The sequence below is a fragment of the Citrus clementina genome, unplaced genomic scaffold, assembly GCF_000493195.1.
Source record: "Citrus clementina cultivar Clemenules unplaced genomic scaffold, Citrus_clementina_v1.0 scaffold_1, whole genome shotgun sequence".
In the NCBI taxonomy this organism is placed as follows: domain Eukaryota; kingdom Viridiplantae; phylum Streptophyta; class Magnoliopsida; order Sapindales; family Rutaceae; genus Citrus; species Citrus x clementina.
Window position 1 is genome coordinate 26,439,446 of NW_006263303.1, and position 18,973 is coordinate 26,458,418.

Consider the following 18,973-nt stretch of genomic DNA (forward strand, 5'->3'; position numbering starts at 1 on the left):
TAAACCACCCCCCCCCCCCCCCCCCCAAACAAAAAAAATTGCATAGAATTGATATGGCGAAATTCTTATTCTTACATATAATTAATTACTATGCATCCAGAATTTCGAAGCAAACAAGAATATGAAAAATTGCATAGGATTGATATGGCGAAATTCTTATTCTTACATATAATTAATTACTATGCATCCAGAATTTCGAAGAATATTTCATATTCTTGTTTGCTTTTTATTTCTATAAAGTATAAACTACACATCATGTATACATAAATGGCTACTTAAAGAATAAGTTCCTGTTTTCAGAGATCATCCTTTTCTCTTTTGTTGTCAAATATTTCTTATTTTCGCAATTTTTAGTGCGGATTAATTTAATCATGGTCAAATATGGAATATTAGACGCATCAAAAAAGGCTACAATTCTTCTTATTATCATTCAAAAAAAAAAATATGTAGATATAAATTTTTGAATTTATTTTATTTTAAACAATATTCTATGATTTTATGTTGGGAGATTGGTAGTTTTTTTACCATTTAGTTCCCTATTATTTTCATAATACCTAATAATTTCCTTCACCATAATTTTAAAATATTAAGCTTATTTTCAACTCTTTTATTCATATATATCATAAATTAAATAAATCAAATAAATAAAAAATTTAAATATTAAAAGATATATAGATTTTGGTGTAAAAAAATTAATAATAAGATATTTTTGCTTAAACTTTTATTATTTTAATTATTTTTATCATAAATATATATTTTATATTCTTGAGACCAAATATCAAATAAATGGATCATTTATTCCTTTTTTTTTTTAATTTTTAGTGTCAAGGAGTTATTTTATATTATAGATCAATAAGAAGGTGACGATATTCCTTTTATGATCTCATTGATTAGCGGCCTGACATAATTTTGTCAAAAAAACAAGAGGTTCAAAATTTGTAAACGGAAACTTGTCAATGCTGCATGAAAAAATATTAAAGGCATGGAAGAACTCACATCATAACAACAAAGAGGACCAAGATTGCTGGTGAAATGATGGAGAGATCAAGGACAGATTCGCCAGTATGCCTCGAATTAACGACTTCAAACAAGGAAGCGACGAGTTTCTGATAAAAATTTAAATCATCCATGGCCTCCGAGTTCCATTCCAAGGAACAGAAAATCACCAGCTGCACTATTATGAACCCAAAAACAGTAATAGCCAAAAAACAAGAACGAGACCTAGAGAGCAAATGGTCATAGCCTATCTCTCTATAATTCTTCAACAAGTAATCACACTCTTCTCTCTTTGTGATTTTCTTCAGAACCCAGATTGCGAATCGCAAGCAAGCTGGATATAATGTGTTGCCAAGGAGGACTTGTGGAATTAAAAGCAACAAGAGGCCTGAATTTTCCTTAAAAACAATCATGTTTTCATTTGTAGGGACAAAACCACAATTTGAGAAAGTGGAAACAATTGTGAAAAGTGAGAATGTTTCCGCTTGGAGACCCTTCTGCTCTAGTACGTGCTTTGCACTAGGAATGAGACTTATGTACCATAACACCAAACATGAACCACCAACATGAACTATTAAGAAATAACCTAGTACCACATAACACAAGTACCTGATGGAGTTGTGTTTTAAAATTGTATTGTTGTTGTTCTTGTTGTTCTTGTTGTCAAAGCTAATATGATCTGTTTTTTCGGAACAACAGATGGAGTTTAATTCAATCTGTTCAACAGATTTTGTGGGTTTTGAAGAAGGAGTGATAAGGAGATGATCATTATGTTTGGGAAGCTTGGATTTGATGAAGAAGAGTTCAAGCATGGACATGAAAACTTCACCTCCAGCTAGCATCAAAATGGTCATGATTATGAGTTGGCAATTTGAAAAAACCTCCATTTCAACAGTGCCCATGCTCGAATCCGTTGCGGCAGACACAGAGGTGAAGAAAACATCGAAGGTTTTTGGGGTCGTGGAGTGAGTTCTAGGCTTTGTGACACTTAAAAGAAAGTATCCTAATAAAGAGAGAGCTGTAAAATAACAAAGGTGAAGCATTAGAGGGTTCATAATGTATTTGACAGCCAAGAAAATAAATGTCGACATGAAGCAAGAGATTTTGGTTGAACAATTGAAGAAAATAAGGCCTGGTTTCATACTAGAAGAACCGAAGTTTTTCATTTTTTTTTTTTTACAGAGAGAAAATTAAAATGGCCCGAGGATATGGGAATTTTGGGGGTGTAACAAGGAGGTTTTATAGTGGAGCGCGGTGTTCTGTACAATTCTCTTAACTTGGTGGAGTTCCTGTGCATGAAGATGGTTAGCTAGTTGCGAAAAGTTAAAAAAGAAAAAAAAATGTAATAGATAACATAGTGGAATTGTTATTAATTCCAAATGATGATCGAACGGTTAGCGATACCATAGGTGATGAGAATAAATCATTTGGTTCCGTATGTAGGCGTGTCACTATCCAACTTTGTTGGGGGCAGGCGCGGCCTGTTAGGAAAAGGGAGAAAAATTTACGTGGGATTGTCTCAATGATTTAGCATACTTCGAATCCATTGATCGTCCGACTTCGAGTTCACTGCTCCGTCACATGACAGAGCATGCGCCAGTGGACTTATCCCACCACCTCAAGATAGACTTAAACAATTCGATACCAGCCGATTGTGAAGTCTTTATGGCCAAATATTGAGATGGTGCAACAGTCCTACACAAAATTTTCTCTCGGTAGAAGAATCTATCCAAGCTATAATACGACCGAGTGGCTCGACTTACTTTACTAACGATACACACGCTCTGCTCGAAAGGATATTCTTATTCTGTTTGATTGGTTGAATAGTAAGGTACGTGTTTTGGTGCTACTGAATAATCAAATTATGTGAGTATTATATTGTAGTGGGATATGTATAGCAGAATCAAATTCAATATTGTATTATTGCACTACGTTTTGGTGTGGTAAATATGTAGTCTTTACAAAACAAATTCGATCTGCTGACAAGTCCCCATCTCATTAGACTGGCCATTGACTTGTCCTTCCTATGGTTGCTTTCTGATATTGACTAGTTTGTGTCAGATAGAAGCTTTTGAAGGTTCAAGAGATGCAATGTTGCAACATTGACTAGCTTCCGAACAGAAATCAAATCGACAATTGTTTTTAATATTTGTCAGTATTAATTAATGTGTGAACAGTGTTTCCTCATGTCGACGTGCGCCTTAAAATGGAAGTTTAAAAATTAGACATCGCTGTCTAACTATAATAATTAAACAAACTCAACCGTTATTGAAGCAATTTTATTAATAAAATCAAGAATTAAATTTTATTAATTAATAATATATAAATATAATAAACGGGGTGGTGCTCTCTGTTGCTCCAATTCTGAGCTACTTGAAATAAAATAATAAAATGATATGAAAACTACCTCTGAAATAAATAAATAGTTTAAAGTGGCCATGATCCTTCATAACTTTCTGAAAGTGCTTTCTTTCTTTCTTGCTTTGTTAATTAATTTGACGTAGGGAGGAAACAAAGGACGCAATTAATTATATGAGAGGCCAATATTTTTGGGTTTTGACAAATGGCACCATGGGTTGGTGCTTATATAAAAGCTGCATGTTGGTATTATGGAAGACTTATCGTGATCTGATCAATTTAATTAAGAAGAATGGGATGAAGGCGACCAACACTTTCGAAAAATTTTGCATGGATTTTTAATGGTAAGAAGCTTATCGGCAATATGAAGATTGCATGTGCCATTTTCTTGGCCTCAAAAAATATGGTCGGTCGGCTTTGTGTTCTGGGGCACTCAAAATTATTTTGGTCCACAAATCCACTTAAGATTGTGGATTTTTATCATATTCCAATTCATAACCAAGGCGGTGAGTGGTCAGTGGCGATTACTGATTAGCAGAATAAAATGATTCGCTTTTTTCCTCCAAGAATGACATTTTAGTCCTAAATCCGTTCCTAATTCAGTAATTCTTCTAATAATACCCTATTATATGTTTTTCAGTCCAGCTATATTGCCGTAGTGATATGATACCATGCTATTTTATTTTGTTATTCAAGAGAATTTCGATTGATTTTTAATTATAAATATTAATAAAATTTTAATTATAATATATCAGCGTATAAAAAAAATAAATAAATAACGCCTTTCATTTTTTCACGAAGTAATCATTTTGCTTATTTATGGTATGGATATCGACTTGGAGCGCATGCTTTTATTGTCGTCTATTCCATCAACACCATAAAATGATGCTTTTTTTCGCTGCTTTATGATCGTAAGTTCTCACCCTGTCTGAGTTTTCTCGGTTGAGTGAATGCTTTTTAATTGTTGAACACACTTCTCTCTTACCAAGCTGATAAAATGCTGAGCATTAAACTTTGTTTGCATCATATCACATTTGCCAATCGGTAATTAGAATAAATTATAATTGAACAAAAAATTAGAATTAAAAGAGACTAGAATTAGAATGAGGAATGACAATTAGAATAAATTATTTAATTTAATTGTTAGAATCAAAATCGAAATAAATTGTATTATTATCGATGTGTTATTATTATTATTTTTTTAGAAGTCATTGATGTGTTTACTCTATTTTGAAATGTAAAGACTTGTGGCAAGTTACTAAAATGACATCAATTGACTATTGTCATTATTTATTATAATAATTACAATTATTATTATTCAAAATAATTATTGTTAATAATATAAATAATAAAGAAAAATTGAAAATAATAACAATAGTAATAGGCAAAAAGTTGTCTATTTTCCAAGGACATTACTTCCAATACTTTAATGATATTGGTAATTGGAATAGACTGTAATTGTAATTAGAATAAGTTGTTTACTTTAGTTGTAAGAATCAAAATTGAAAAATGTTGTATTCCCATTTGTGTGTTTACTTTGTCTAGGTATCAGAATAAATTGTTACAAGTTGTCAAAATATTCTCAATTAGTTATTGTCTTTAGTATTATTATTATCTATTATAACAGTAACAATAATAATGATAAAAATAATAATAACAATAGTAGTTATTATTATTAAAAATAAGAATACGACTACTACAAACATGGATGGCAAAAAAGCTGGGATTGGCCTAAGCCCAGCCCATTTCCACAAACATTTCCACAGACTTTGGCCTGAATCTCTCACATGAGGGTTTGGACAAGGGCACAAGGAAAAAAAAGCTCAGGCCAAGCACAAGTCCTTTATTTTTTTAAAAATAAAATTAAAAAATAATGGAAAATAAAAAATAAGCTTAAATCCCTAATTCATATATCAATAATGAATAAAAAAACTTAAATTATAATACTAAACACTCTTTTAAATATTAGTTAATTAAGAAGGTACTTGAATTAGAGAATATAATACTAAAAATTTAAATCTTTAAACTTTTATTTGCTTTATTTATTATTTTATTTTAAAAATATTCATTTTATTTAATTCATTGTTGATTATAACAACTTGATTATTATTAACGCATTTTAGGTTTACAACAATTTTTAAAAAAAATTGAAAAAATAAGTGAAAGCCTAAGCTCGACTCAAGCCCGCAGTGAGCTTGGCTTAGGCTCGACCCTTACAATTATACTCTAATGAGCTTGGGTATGGGCTTAAAAAAGTCTAGGCTAAACCTGCATTTTGCCATCCCTAATTATGAAGAAGAAGAAGAAGAATGACAACAAGTCAACAACAACAACAATAATAAAATATTAAATATATTTTAATCGACACACAAGTATTAGATGATACGTCGTTTATCTCTTTAAGAAAATGACTTGTCATTAGAGAGATGAAGATAAGGATGACATATAATCTACATCATTTGTACAACAAGCATACAAAAATAGTGTACACAATTGCATACTCTAGATGAAGCATTCTTTATGTTTTAACAATAAACAACATGCCATTGTAGTTACAAATAAGTCAACAATCCGACTTTTTGTTCCTTTCTTAACAAACAACATGCCATATTTGCAGTTGGATTCTAATTAATTTTAACAGAAGTAAGATATTATTAGTTTTTAACAGTTACATGGAATAATAATCATTTTATACACACACACATATATGATCACAATATTTGAATTTTTATTTGAGTGCCAATTACTATTGGTCACTCGTTTATTATATGACAAATTTTATGATTTGTAAAATTATTTACTTAGTATCTAATAGATAGATTACTCAATTTTAATAGTAATTATAATAGCAACTTCAATTGCAAGTACAACTATTAATTACAATTAAAACTATAATTGTTGTTTTAGTAAAATAACAAAATAATAAACTTTAGCTATATAAACATACCGTTTACCATAATATTATAGATTCCACAATCATCTTTTTTTTTTTTTTTGGTTGCATATGAAATTCTTCAAGAATACAATAGAATTAAGGGAAAACTAAGTCATGTGACAATTTATTTATTTTTTAAAAAAAAGTTATCACAAAAGAATATTCCACAATCATTTTTTTAGTCTTTTGTTGGATATAAAATTCTTAAAGAATACTCTAAAATTAAGGGAAAACTAAGTCACCTGACAAATTTTTTTTCTAAAAGTTATCACAAAAGAATATGGTTATCAACTAACTAGGGATAGTATTAGGCACGAAATGAAAAAAGAAAAAAGTATGAAATCCTTTCTGGATCTAAATATTATTAAAAAAAAATGATATAGTTAGCATTAGGGTAGGTAGAACTAATTCCAGAAAAATTGGTTCAATTCAATTTTCGAGTTCTGGTTTGGTATTTTTTTCCTTAAGACCGAAATCATATTGGAAAAAACCACGAACTTTTTTCTATATTAAAATAGTACTAGGTGGCAAGATTTAACAAGACACAAGAAATAAAAATTTTAAAAAAAGTTTGTGAGAAAATTAAAAAATTATAAATATTTGAAGGACCTGACCGAAAGTTTTGGTTTCGGATTGATTTTTTATTTTTGTTGATTCTATTTTTATTGGTTCTTTACAATTTAGTATTGGAACGAAACAACTCGTTGCCCACCCTTAATTAGCATCTAGCACTCAAGGTTATTTTAAATAAAACAACCGTTGTGAAACTTTACTTGGGAGATAATAAGTCATCTATTTTTCAAAGATATTGCTTCTAATACTTTAATGATCTGTTTATTACATTGTAATTAGAATGGACTAGAGTCATAATTATAATAAATTGTTTACTTTAGCTGTAGGATTTAGAATTGGAATAAGTTGTATTTTCATTAATGAGTTTACTTTGTCTAGGTATCAAACTAGATTGTTACAAGTTGCCAAATTGTCCTTAATTAATTATTGTTCCTTGCATTACTATTATTATTATTATTATTATTACTACTACTACTACCAATTATGATCATAACAATAATAATGATAATGATGATGATGGTGATGAATAATATTGACTATAAATTTAATCATCACACAAGTACCAGATGACTTGTCGTTTATTGTTTTGATACTCACTGACATGCATTTCACAAGATAATTATTTAATGACATGTTGCCTACGTAATTCACAAAACCAACATGCATAACCAGTACGCATCGGCGCATACTCTAGATGACACATGGTCTATGTTTTTTTTTTAAATTTTTATAGTCAATGAAATGTCATTAACTTTATATATATGAAAATGACTTGACATTTCTCTTCTCTTTTGACAAACGACACATCATCTATGAGTTTGAATTCTAAATGATTTAAACAAAAGTGAGAGATGGATTGTTTTCAACGGTTATATAAAATAATAATTATTACAATTGTGATTTAAAAAAATACAAAAATATAAGTGATCACAATATTTAAGTCCCATCTACTGTGGTCACTTATATATTCGATAATGAATTTTAGAATTTAAAAATTACTTACTTACCATCAAATAAATGGGTTACTCAATCTTAATAGTTATTATAATAAAAATTTCAATTACTAACAACAACTATTAGTTACAATTAAAACTATAATAATTATTATAATATAAGATAATAAATTTAAATATACCATTGTACCATATTATTATAGCTTGAAATCCACAAACTTTTTTGTCCCATATTTTGTTGTATATGAAATTCTTCAAGAATATCATGTGATAAATTAATTTTGAGAGTTATTACGAAAAAATATGTTTATCAACTAGCTAGGGATAGTTTTTTTTTTTTTTGATGAAACTGGATATTCATTAAGAAGAAGAGCCAAACAAATCAACAATTAAGAACGGAGGTGGAACAACCCTCCACTCTCCGTGGCCTGACAAAGAATTCCCTGCCTGAGCTACAGAGTGGGCAACGAAATTCGCAGACCGTCTAACGAAAGAGAAAGATACATCTCGTATTGAATTAGACACAGCACGACAATCTTCAATAACAAGGCTAAAACTACTAGGACCCGAGAGATTATTAACTAGAGCATTGTACACATTTAAGCATTCCATCTCAATAGTTACATTAGACAATTGTAGTTGCTTAATCCAACTAAGGGCCTCGCAAACACCAAGGGCTTCAGCATCACGGGCACTAAATTTTCCAGGAATGCTACAACACCTAGCTGCCACAAATGCACCATTTGAGTCTCTTATAACATTGCCAAAGCCAATATAACCCCTGGAAGCAAACAGTTTTATGTGTGAAATAAAAAAAGAAAAAAGCATGAAATCCTTTTGAGAGCCAAATACTATTAAAAAAGAAAAAGAAAAGATAGGATTAGCATTAGGACCAGAGAGAATTAAACTCGTTCTAAAAAGAATCGGTTGGGTTCAGTATTTTTTCCTTAAGATTGGAACCGAATCGAAAATAACCATTAACTTTTATTATATTAAAATAGTATCAGGCGCAATGATTAAATAAGACATAAGGAAAAAAAATTTACAAAGTTAAATTTTGTGAGAAATAATAAAAAAATTTATTCCAATTTAAATTTTTTCATTTAATTTTTATTAGCTCTTTAGAACTCAATACTAAATTGAACGTGTCTGTTGTCCACCCCCAATTAGCATTTAATAGTTAAGATGGTGGATATATATATATGTGTGTGTATATATATAAATATTTCAATATGAAATTTTAAAATGTAGAAACGTCTGAAAAAAAAGTATAAATCATACGGTTTAAGTGCTTCAAGTTGTAAGTATTTAAAACCTGTAATTTTAAAATTTTACCGGACTTTTCCCATACTTTAAGATCTCATACCAATATATATATAATAAATAATAAATAAATAAATAAATAAAAGGAGTGTATTGTGTAATTAGTGGCGATTACGCTCAGCAAGCAAGCAAGCAAAACATACGCATTCAATAAAAAAAAAATACAGCTTGACCGCAACTACACTCCACTAGTATTTGTCGGGTGATTTACCAATTTTAGTGCAATTATTTAACATCATCTCGAATTCGAACGGAATTTATTAGTTTTCTATCAATTCAAGTTACAACAACCCTACAGTTGTCATTGTTCGAGCTCATATCGACTCATCTCTCTCTCTCTCTCTCTCTCTCTCTCTCTCTCTCTCTCTATATATATATATATATATATATATACACACGCGCACACACACACACTGGGGATATAGGAAGTCTATACCTAAAATTGAGTTAAATCTAGTTAAAAAATATTTGGTAAACTTTTACGAGAGTAACTATTCATGAGGCGTTAAAAGCAGAAGATGATAGTCCATGATGAGAAAGTTGTTGTCGCTTCAAATTACTTCCAATTTATTTATTTCTTTTAGATGCCAAAGCATTTCGAATATCATGAATTCAGAATCACCAATCATCCATTAGATGCTCAACTTGGGCAAATGCATTCGATACTACATACATAAATAATTAAATGAAAAAACAGTTCACCACCATGGTGTTTTGATTGAATGGCTCTCAAATAGTTTCATTTTAGCGACCAACCGACTTTGAACCTTAAAAGAGGTGGGAGATTAAAAATAAAAATTAAAAAAAATCAGTCAAGGTCTAACTTTATTGTCAACAAGCGATTTTCTTATGACTTAGGTTTTAGGTCCGATCTTTAAAGTAGTGTTAGGGGAAAAAAAAGAAAAAAAGAAAAAAAGGGGTGAAAAATGGTCTTGAAATGGAATGATTATCATGCCAACTATATCAAGTTAATTTGTCTTGAAATGGAATGACCAACGGGAAGGGTGCATCGCGTGGTGGCGCAATTGCGTATTGCAATTTCATTAGGGGGGGGGGGGGGGGGCGGGCTTTTATACCCAACGCATCTCGTCAATTGACAATCCACACCCACCTCTAAGTCTAATGAGAATTCAAACAAAAGTTGGCGATCACTCACACATCAATTGCAGCATATCATATGCTGTCGTGTTGGTAGTAATTAAATGTGGTCCCCTTTTTTTTTCTTTTTTTTTTTAATAAGCATCTGAAAATTGTACCGACATGCACGTAAATCTACAAACACGTGCTTCTTAAACAGATCACGTACAAGCAATGGCGGAATTAGGATTTTGGTTTCACAAGAGCCATAATAGAACAACTATAAATTTTTAATTGGATTATAACGTAAAATCTACGGAATTGTAGAGGCTAACAGTGGGCTCTAATGGATAAATCATACACTTTAGTAGGCGATAATAAATCCTTCCAAGTCAGATCAATTTTCTTGAAGGATAATATCATAATCGGAGAAAAATGTATGATATTCAAGGCAATGAATTTGGAAAAAGAAATTCCACGATGTACGACTGTCGACATTCAAACTCAAACTAACATTCCGGAGTTGCGTTTCAATAAAATATATGTGATTCAACAAAAATGAAATGAACAAATGGAACTGTGATGCAGTAAGGTACCGAAGAGGAGTTGGGTTCTGGTCAGATTACCCGAGCAGAGTCACCTGGTTCACAAATCAATACAGCCGAATCTGCGTTTAACTGGCTAGCTAACTCAGGCTGGAGCTCAAAATATTCTCTCCTGACATATGACGCAGCTTCTTCTGCACGATCAGCATCTACAAGTGCAAGACAGCATCCTCTAAATCCAGCGCCACTAAAACGTGCTCCAAATACTCCAGGTGCCCTTTGGAGAATCTCATTCAGTTGTATCAATGGCTCAGAACCTTTAAAGTAACCATTAAAAGGACAAAACATGAATAAATCTCAGGTTACATAAGCTATGCAGAAACCAAGGGTTTAAATGATAAGAGTACCTTGTGACCAGATTTAATTTTAAATCATCCACTTCAAAAACTAACAGCCAATATTTGATTGTAAAATGAATTCAACATCATTATTCTCATTCCTTAGTTATATGCTGGGGTAGAATGGGAAAACACTGAAACTAGATGAAATTTTATATGGCACAGCTGCCAAAAAAATTAACATGACCAAATTAAATTATCATAAAAGTCAAAATGATTTTTTAGAAAAATATATTTGAGAAAGAAATTGCATTATAAAAAAAAAAAGCGCCAGGTCACAGTCTAGTACTGTGCACAGCATCTGTTAGAATTAGTACTAATATTAATTCACATCGGTTGGGAAAAAGACATCACTGTGAATTGTAGGATACTTGATTACAGTCATATGAAAATATAGGTGCACACCGCTATGATTAAAACTAATGTATAAAGGAAAACAATGGACGGAATTAAGGTTGTACCACATTCATAGTTATGAATAGAACTTAGACCAGAGGCTGAAATGAGTTTTCCAAAATCTTCTAAATTGCCTGATTTCCAAGCTTTAAGTCCTGAAACAATAAAATATATCCACAAGTTTTATAAAGCACAAAACCTAATAGACATTAATTTCCAATATGATTTCAAGAAACCATGTCCAGAAAGCAATGCCTTTTGCAGCCCGCCTGTTCTCTGTGAAATAATGCTGTGCTCTTTTAGCTATAATGGGCTCCAGTTCACTCTGTACAGAAAGAGAGTTGTATAAAAAGCAATAGAATAGTCACAATGAAATTCTTTTAAGCAAGTTCATAAGGGACTTAAAAAAATATATATATTATGAAATAGAATAGTCTCTCCAATATCGACAACAAGTTTTGAATATAATTGACATGAAAATTTGCAGTCCTAGAAACTGTGTTAATTGTCATGATGCCATGTCCGAGTCCCTATCTATAAAGTTGTAAGGCCATTTGGATGATCAATTGGTTACCTCTCCCTGGGGAAAATTTCTATTCCATAGGAAAGCTCATTCAGACTGATTATATATGGCTTCCTGAAGACAAGTTTCGTCATCTGGCTCTTGACTTGCTAGGCCATTACCAACAGCACTCACTGTAGCAGATACTTTTCCATAGGGGAAAATTAATGGAGATTCCATTAGAGACCTAGGTACTTATGCTGGGCATTAGTGTAGGACTTCAGGTCAATTACATATTGTTTATCTTTTTTTTTTAAAGTTATTATCTATATAATTATGTTTTAGTTATATTCAGATTCTGATCTCTTTCTTCGATTAAAATCACTATTAGTCTAATACCAATAATTGGAATCATTTCAGTATAATAAGGATATATATGTATCCACGATTGAAAATTTGTTAATAGTATGCTTTTAAAACATATGAAAGGTTCCTATGGTTATTTTGGATTAGATTTAACTTAAGGTGCAACATCTTGTTTGTACCTAAGCCTATAAGTCTGTCTAACCGGTCCTTACTCCTTAGACCAGCATTGACGAATAAAGCATAATGATTTCACACTCCTTTCAATTCAAAATTCTCCTTTTCAACTTCTTTCTTCCTTTTATTTCCTTTCTCTAATTTCTCCAAAGATAAGAAAGCTGAACTCTGTCCTTAAATACCATAAATTGGAACTCATTTAATCACAACCATGAACCTGCTGCAAGCCAATTACCTTGTGAGCTTCATAAACCTCTTCTTCAACTGTTAGAAATAAAATCAAAATCATTATCAGCTGTAACATAACAAAACTTGAGAACAAAATTAGGTGAAAGTACTAGCCATTGCACAATCGAGGCTCCATTTCAGCTTTTCCAGAGGCACTGTAAAACATAAGAAAAGTAGGTGTAACTGATATGTATGTGATTCACAAGTTGTCAGAACACATGCATATTAGGGAAAATCACCACATTAAGCAACTGAAAAATATCCTGCAGCAGTAGGATCTAAGTTACAAGGGAAAGGATCATACCATAGAAGAAATTTTGCTGCCTCTTGACATTCTGCAACTCGACAATTATATCCGGGATTGTTAGTCAGGGCACACCTCAAGCCTGAAAACGCCAATAATATTTTGTAGGACTTTTTAAACTCAGTTTCGCCACCGTTCTGAGGTTCTCGAGGTTGTATAATTTCGTATTCCTTAGACTACACATGCCAAACAAGATTCATGAAACAAAACCACTAATCTAATAAAATAGGAGGAAAATGTTAAATCAAATGAAAGTGGAGAATTGGTTGGTGCATCTGCAGTTCACATTTTGAGAAACCGATCAGCTAAATTTTTGAGATCTTTTAAAGACAGAAAAGAAACATGAAGCAACTGCAAGAACAAAAATAACATGATTCTTTTTTTATCAGGATTTTTTTTTTAAAAAAAAAAAAATAGATAGGCTAATCACAAAAACAACATGAAGTGCAATGCCTGACAGAGAAATTAAGGAAACAAAAGAGGAAAAAACTACACATCCTAGAGATATATACATGCAATATTTATTTCCCTTGTTGGAGGTGGATTTCTATTCCTTTTTTCAAAAATATCCATATCCTTCTTTTGCTAAGGATAGTGGCCATTATAAATAATGTGGCACATTTAGTTGCTTTGTATCCTCAGCAGCTGTAAAGAAAATACATTGTGAAACAAGAAATGTGTTGTTGCCTCTTGCTAAATGTGTATAGAGCAGAAGCTGTAGACACGAAGTGGTGAGATATAACATACGCAAAAAGTTTGTGTTAGCCAATAATTTTTCTTAATAATTATCAGTTTCTTATCAATATTGAATAACCCGAACTACCCATTTTAGATTAGCTCAATATGTACCCAGAAGGCCAATATATTTTAGAAAGCTAATCTAGTGGACCAAGGATTTTTCCTGGGCCTGGCTGGGTCTTACCTGGTCTCTCTCGGTCACTGCCAAAAAAAACTTAATGTCTATTATATGAAATTTTATCCACATTTGAATGTTTCTCAATTATACGCACCAGTAATTATTATGAAACATGAGAATTGTACAAATTCTTATCACATCCAATGAGGGAATCTCAGTTACATGAAGTTAGGAACTCAAAAGAATTTTCAATTAGAATATTAGTCTTCATAGGAAAACTAAAGTACTTCTCAATCAATTATTTTTTACTAGTTACGAAATGATACCATAAATATTATCCAAACATGTTATGTTTTTGATAAATTTGATTTTGTCAAAAATCAAATTCCTCATGCAACTACGCTGTAGTGCAAATTCATGCTGTAGAATGATACACAAGGCAGAATGAGCTAAATAATTCAATAAAGGTTTAAAATCTGACTCTTCAATTGATGAAGTCGACTTGAATAGATACAAATGTAAAGAGATTGATTCTTACGAACATTTGATACAGATACAAACAACTATACGTTACCTTGCAGTCCATGCACATTAGACAACCATATCTTGAAAGTAATATAGCTGACTGATCAAGTATGCCATTCCTTAGACCCAAATATCCATTTTCAATTAACCTAAATGAGCAGAAAAGTAAGATGTTAGAAAGTTCTAATGCTCTAAAACTTTGGAAAATGCTATGAGATCTTTAACAATGTATATAATACGAGCTCCTAAGTATCGTGATTATAAAGCAGCAATTACTAAATTCTTGATAATAAAATACATCTCAGTTATTCCAATGCTTCTGAGTATTCAATTATTCATGATAAGGAAGCAGGTGTATATGTAGGTCATATTAAGTTTTCTAGTAATTATAATGAGACGGATGCCTTTTGCCATACCCTTTTCAGTAACCTGCAGATCAATCTAGATAAGCTGTCTATTAAATCACAAATAAAGATACAAACAGACATACAGCAAATAAATTCATGTGTAGAAGAAACCTACCGATCATATTCTATGTTATCCAAAGGAGTTACATTCATATCATTTGCACTTTCCAAAGCCAAAAGATAAGCAATTCCTACCTGTAAAATATTTTGTAATGTTATGCATTGGAAAGATATCAATTCTTTACAACAGAAAAGCACTGCTCAAAAAGCTGAAATTCCGAAAACCACCATTGTTAGTCCCCTATTTGGAAAATTTACTTGTTTATTGTATTAATTATGCCTTAATCCCTTTCCCTGTTCGTCATTTTCTCCTACACATATGAGATTCTGTTTTAATTTGTTTTAAATTAAGTAGGCTTCTCCATTGTATTATGACCAATAAAAGTCAATTCTGGCTCTCCCTTAATATTAAATTAAATATTTTCACTACATCTACTTGACCATGATCTATTAAAATTCCTATGACATTTGCCCCCCCCCCCCCCCTCAATTTTATGAAATCTTCTTTTCTTCTTAATAGAGTGGTAATAATAGGTTTCTCTTCAGGAAATTCAGAGATTAATAATTTCAAGCAATTATATTGTCTTTGTCATTACATTTCCCAGGATAAGCATTCCTCAGCACTCAGCAGTCGATATATTAGAAGGAAAAGACATGCTTACCGCAGCAGAAGAGCTAAGGCCTGAACTGTCAAGATTATCGGAACCACAGATGTACCCAATAATGCCCTGCAATGATCACAACCGATCACTGAAATTTCCAGACAAGCAAGAGTTTTACAGGAGAAAGCACTAAAGTATCAGACAAGCCACGTGTCATCATTTTAGTAGTATTGAAAGTATATTAAAAAGAGAGCACCACAACAAATCATTAATCAGAGCAAGTTTACATGACATGAGTGCTCAATGCCTTACATGTCTGGCAAAAGGAAACAAAATGTATATCTTATCCAAAGTTCTGGATTCAAGGGCAATAGAAGCTTATCTTTGATAACCCATATGATAGAGCAAATAAATGATTCATAAAGTAACAACAGAGAAATATTTTAACCTCGGTAAGAATGTTCCCTCTACTCTGTAGAGCATATAGGGCTCCTCTAGCATAATTTCCCCATTTGCATTCTTCTTTTATTTTAGCAGAATCACTTGCATAGACAGCATGATGTTTCTTAACCGAATTTGTTGGTTGCTGAATTTCGTCAATTCTATCATAACCCAAAATGCAAAATAATTCAATTATAATGAAGCATAGCATTACATGTGAAGCAGTGCAATTAAATTCACACATAAAGATCAACAATTTTACGCAGAGAAGAAGTTACATGCAGAGCAAGCAACGACAGTCCACAAGTATGACAGTCAATTTGTTTTAAAAGAGAATCTAGAGTAGTTTTATATTCTTAGCGTCAGGCTGAATCAAGCATCTTTAGTTTTTTTCGACAATTTAGGAACTATTCTCCTTCTAAGAGTTCCGAGGTATTACTTGTTTAAGGGGGACTTCTTATTTGTTTAAAATAGATTTAGAAGTTCATTTTAACTTGCTTTTCCTATTTGAGTAGGAGTAATGGTAATCGTTCACAATATATTTGGTTTCTTTCCTTACGCAATCAGTCATTTTTCATGTATTTGGCCAAAGATTATGATGATGCAATAATGTTCTTCTCTCTTTTTTGTCTTTGTATTTTATTCCCCCCAGTTTGTATTCCTCTTACTTAGCTATAATTGAAAAACAATGCCATCTGATATGTCTGGTTTAGATAATTCACACCATTAACCCCAGTGAGATTGAAGTGTGATAATAGTTGGATTAAAAAAAAATTGAAAATTTATTGTGTATCTAATATATACAAAGATAATATAAGCAATAGAATATGACAGGGAATATGTAAAACAGTTTCCACACCTGAACCTAACTTCTCCATCAAACTGGCCTGACCGCAGCACAACCTACACCGAAAACTTTCAAATTCAGCATATTAGTGACATTGGATGCAATTCTTAAGGTGGATATATGCAGGAATCTTTCTTCAAGGACATGCATTACAGCTTCCTGATCCAGCTGATAAGTTTCGGATTTAAATCAGGAATACAATTAGCTGGGAAGTTAAGAGTAGATAAACCATTATCACAATCAATATCTGAAGGAACAGACTGATTCTCTCTCTAGTGGTGATTTAAGCCTCAAATCTCTGAAACCTTCTGACTTTTACACAGTTATAAATCAAGGCCTCGCATCTCTATATTTTTTCATGCTTTCAATCTATATATACTCAGAGAATCAGCGATGGAGATGACACATAAAAATTTCTCTGTGGGGTACAATTGATCAACTAAAACTTCCAAACAAGTCCAAACTACTTACATGAAATTGAAACGTAAAATGATTGTCTCATCTTTACCTCAGTGTCACCAGAAGGTACAAATCCTAGAAGTATTCCTTTGTTTATTGTCATAGCTGAAACAGTTCCTCCCTGCAAGCATCAAGCAGAAATAGAAAAAATACCTTTTTAGTTTATGAAATTTGATGTGATGAAGGTTGCAGACGAAAACAGCTATGTTGAAGTCCAGAAAATGTCACAAACCAATAAGGGCACTTAATCTATAGCTGTGGTAGAAGGTTGCAGACGGAAACAGCTATGTTGAAGTCCAGAAAATGTCACAAACCAATAAGGGTACTTAATCTATAGCTGTGGTAGACAAGGACACTAGCTAGCAAATATAAACAAGTGGCTAGTCGGTAAACATTAGCTGCCAAGTAAGAGTTCGTGGATGTGCTTTCGACATTGAGCCAAAAAGCACTCCAGTTACAAGCAAACTCTCTATTCAAAGAGATGAAAATATAATTATAATTACTACTAGCATTTCTTAAAGACTATGTAAAATATGAGTTTCTTAATTTTCCTATAAAAAATATAACCACTATGGTCATCATTAATCAGAACTACGAAATCAAAGCATATTGAACTAACCTGATGATCAATATGAGCTCCCAGTGGACAGATACGATAAGGAGACACAACAACTCGAACCTCTTCAGCATCTCTCCCAGACATCTCAGAAACTTTATTCCTCATTTCTTTTAACTGCAACAAGTAAAAGAAAATAAAAACTCAAACAAAAACCAACAGCGCAGCATTCAATGAATAAGAAATGTATAAATCATAAGGCCAAAATCAGCATTAAGAAAGAAACCCAGATATATTTTTTACAAATTTAAAGCCACCCATGATAACCAATCTAGAGGAAACAATGAAACCAAACCACATAGAATGTAAAGATTAATACCTGGTCTTCGGTAGGCCAAGAAAATTCACCCATATTTGCAAGTGAAAATGAAACTTTCACGCCCACCGTAACCCACCCAAATGAGGAAAATATTTATAAGCCTATATGGGATCCTTCGGAGAGTGCCGACAGCGACAAACGGAGACAGATGAGCAGAAACGTGAAATAAAAGCAAAGCACTAAGGACAAGAGTTTTTCAATGATAGGAAGTCACACTGCCAGTTCAGTCATTGTTAATTATTTTTCTTGGATCTTAATCAAGATAAGATCCAACTGTTGTTTTTTGCGTTGTCTTGTTTTACTTGTATACGCAATTTTAGAGAATTTTTAACCGCATTTGGAAATGCTTTAGCCATAATGTTCTGTCTTTACTTATTTGACCGTTGGGATTTACCATTTTAACAAAGGTGTATTGAGTCTACTTGATCATAAATCCATTTTGTTTATTTATTTATTTATTAGATGACATTATTACTTAAATTACAATTGAAACTAATTTATAAATTTTATATCGTACAATCTAAATTTTATCCGCTATAATATTTTAAAAAATATTATTTTTACTTAACTTGAAAAAGAAATTAAACCCCTACAATGTGTTATAAGGTCTTGTACTGTACTCGTGGCCTCATAATTGTGAGGGTAGGTTCTAACCCCTCGGTTTTAGTCGAGCGGCTAAAAAATATATATATATTTGGTTAGTCATGATTAAT

At 31.9% G+C, this 18,973-nt stretch overlaps 2 protein-coding genes across 3 annotated transcripts in view; both read right to left on the reverse strand.

The window, feature by feature from the left end:
* LOC18055518 (probable cation transporter HKT6) overlaps positions 1-2,122 on the reverse strand; it is a 4,382-nt gene extending 2,260 nt beyond the window's left edge. Inside the window, exon 1 of the mRNA XM_006453137.2 lies at positions 997-2,122. Within this exon, the coding sequence (XP_006453200.2) occupies positions 997-2,087 (1,091 nt within the window). The 5' untranslated portion in view covers positions 2,088-2,122. The remainder of the gene's footprint in view (positions 1-996) is intronic.
* Positions 2,123-10,642: 8,520 nt separating this feature from the next.
* Positions 10,643-18,495, reverse strand: LOC18055520 (galacturonokinase). 2 transcript variants are annotated; one of them, XM_006453139.2, is made up of 14 exons: positions 18,261-18,495; positions 17,945-18,058; positions 17,375-17,446; positions 16,879-16,922; positions 16,027-16,180; positions 15,639-15,704; positions 15,032-15,111; positions 14,559-14,658; positions 13,129-13,304; positions 12,939-12,979; positions 12,832-12,860; positions 11,810-11,879; positions 11,620-11,709; positions 10,643-11,077 (listed from the first exon to the last, which is right to left on the reverse strand). In XM_006453139.2, exons 1-14 carry the CDS (start codon positions 18,291-18,293, stop codon positions 10,833-10,835), a joined length of 1,314 nt encoding a protein of 437 aa, XP_006453202.1. In that variant the 5' UTR covers positions 18,294-18,495; the 3' UTR covers positions 10,643-10,832. The 2 variants fall into 2 exon arrangements, with proteins under 2 accessions (XP_006453202.1, XP_024033919.1); XM_024178151.1 differs by lacking the exon at positions 18,261-18,495 and adding an exon at positions 18,185-18,224.
* Between the last annotated feature and the right edge of the window lie 478 nt (positions 18,496-18,973).

Excerpts from the sequence above, each read along its gene's own strand:
- LOC18055520 (XM_006453139.2), bottom strand. The coding sequence starts at position 18,293 with ATGGGTGAATTTTCTTGGCCTACCGAAGACCAG. Across the intron at positions 16,923-17,374 it reads TACCTTCTGGTGACACTGAG|GTTGTGCTGCGGTCAGGCCA; the intron begins GTAAAGATGAGA and ends TTTTCGGTGTAG. Across the intron at positions 11,710-11,809 it reads GAACAGGCGGGCTGCAAAAG|GACTTAAAGCTTGGAAATCA; the intron begins GCATTGCTTTCT and ends TTATTGTTTCAG.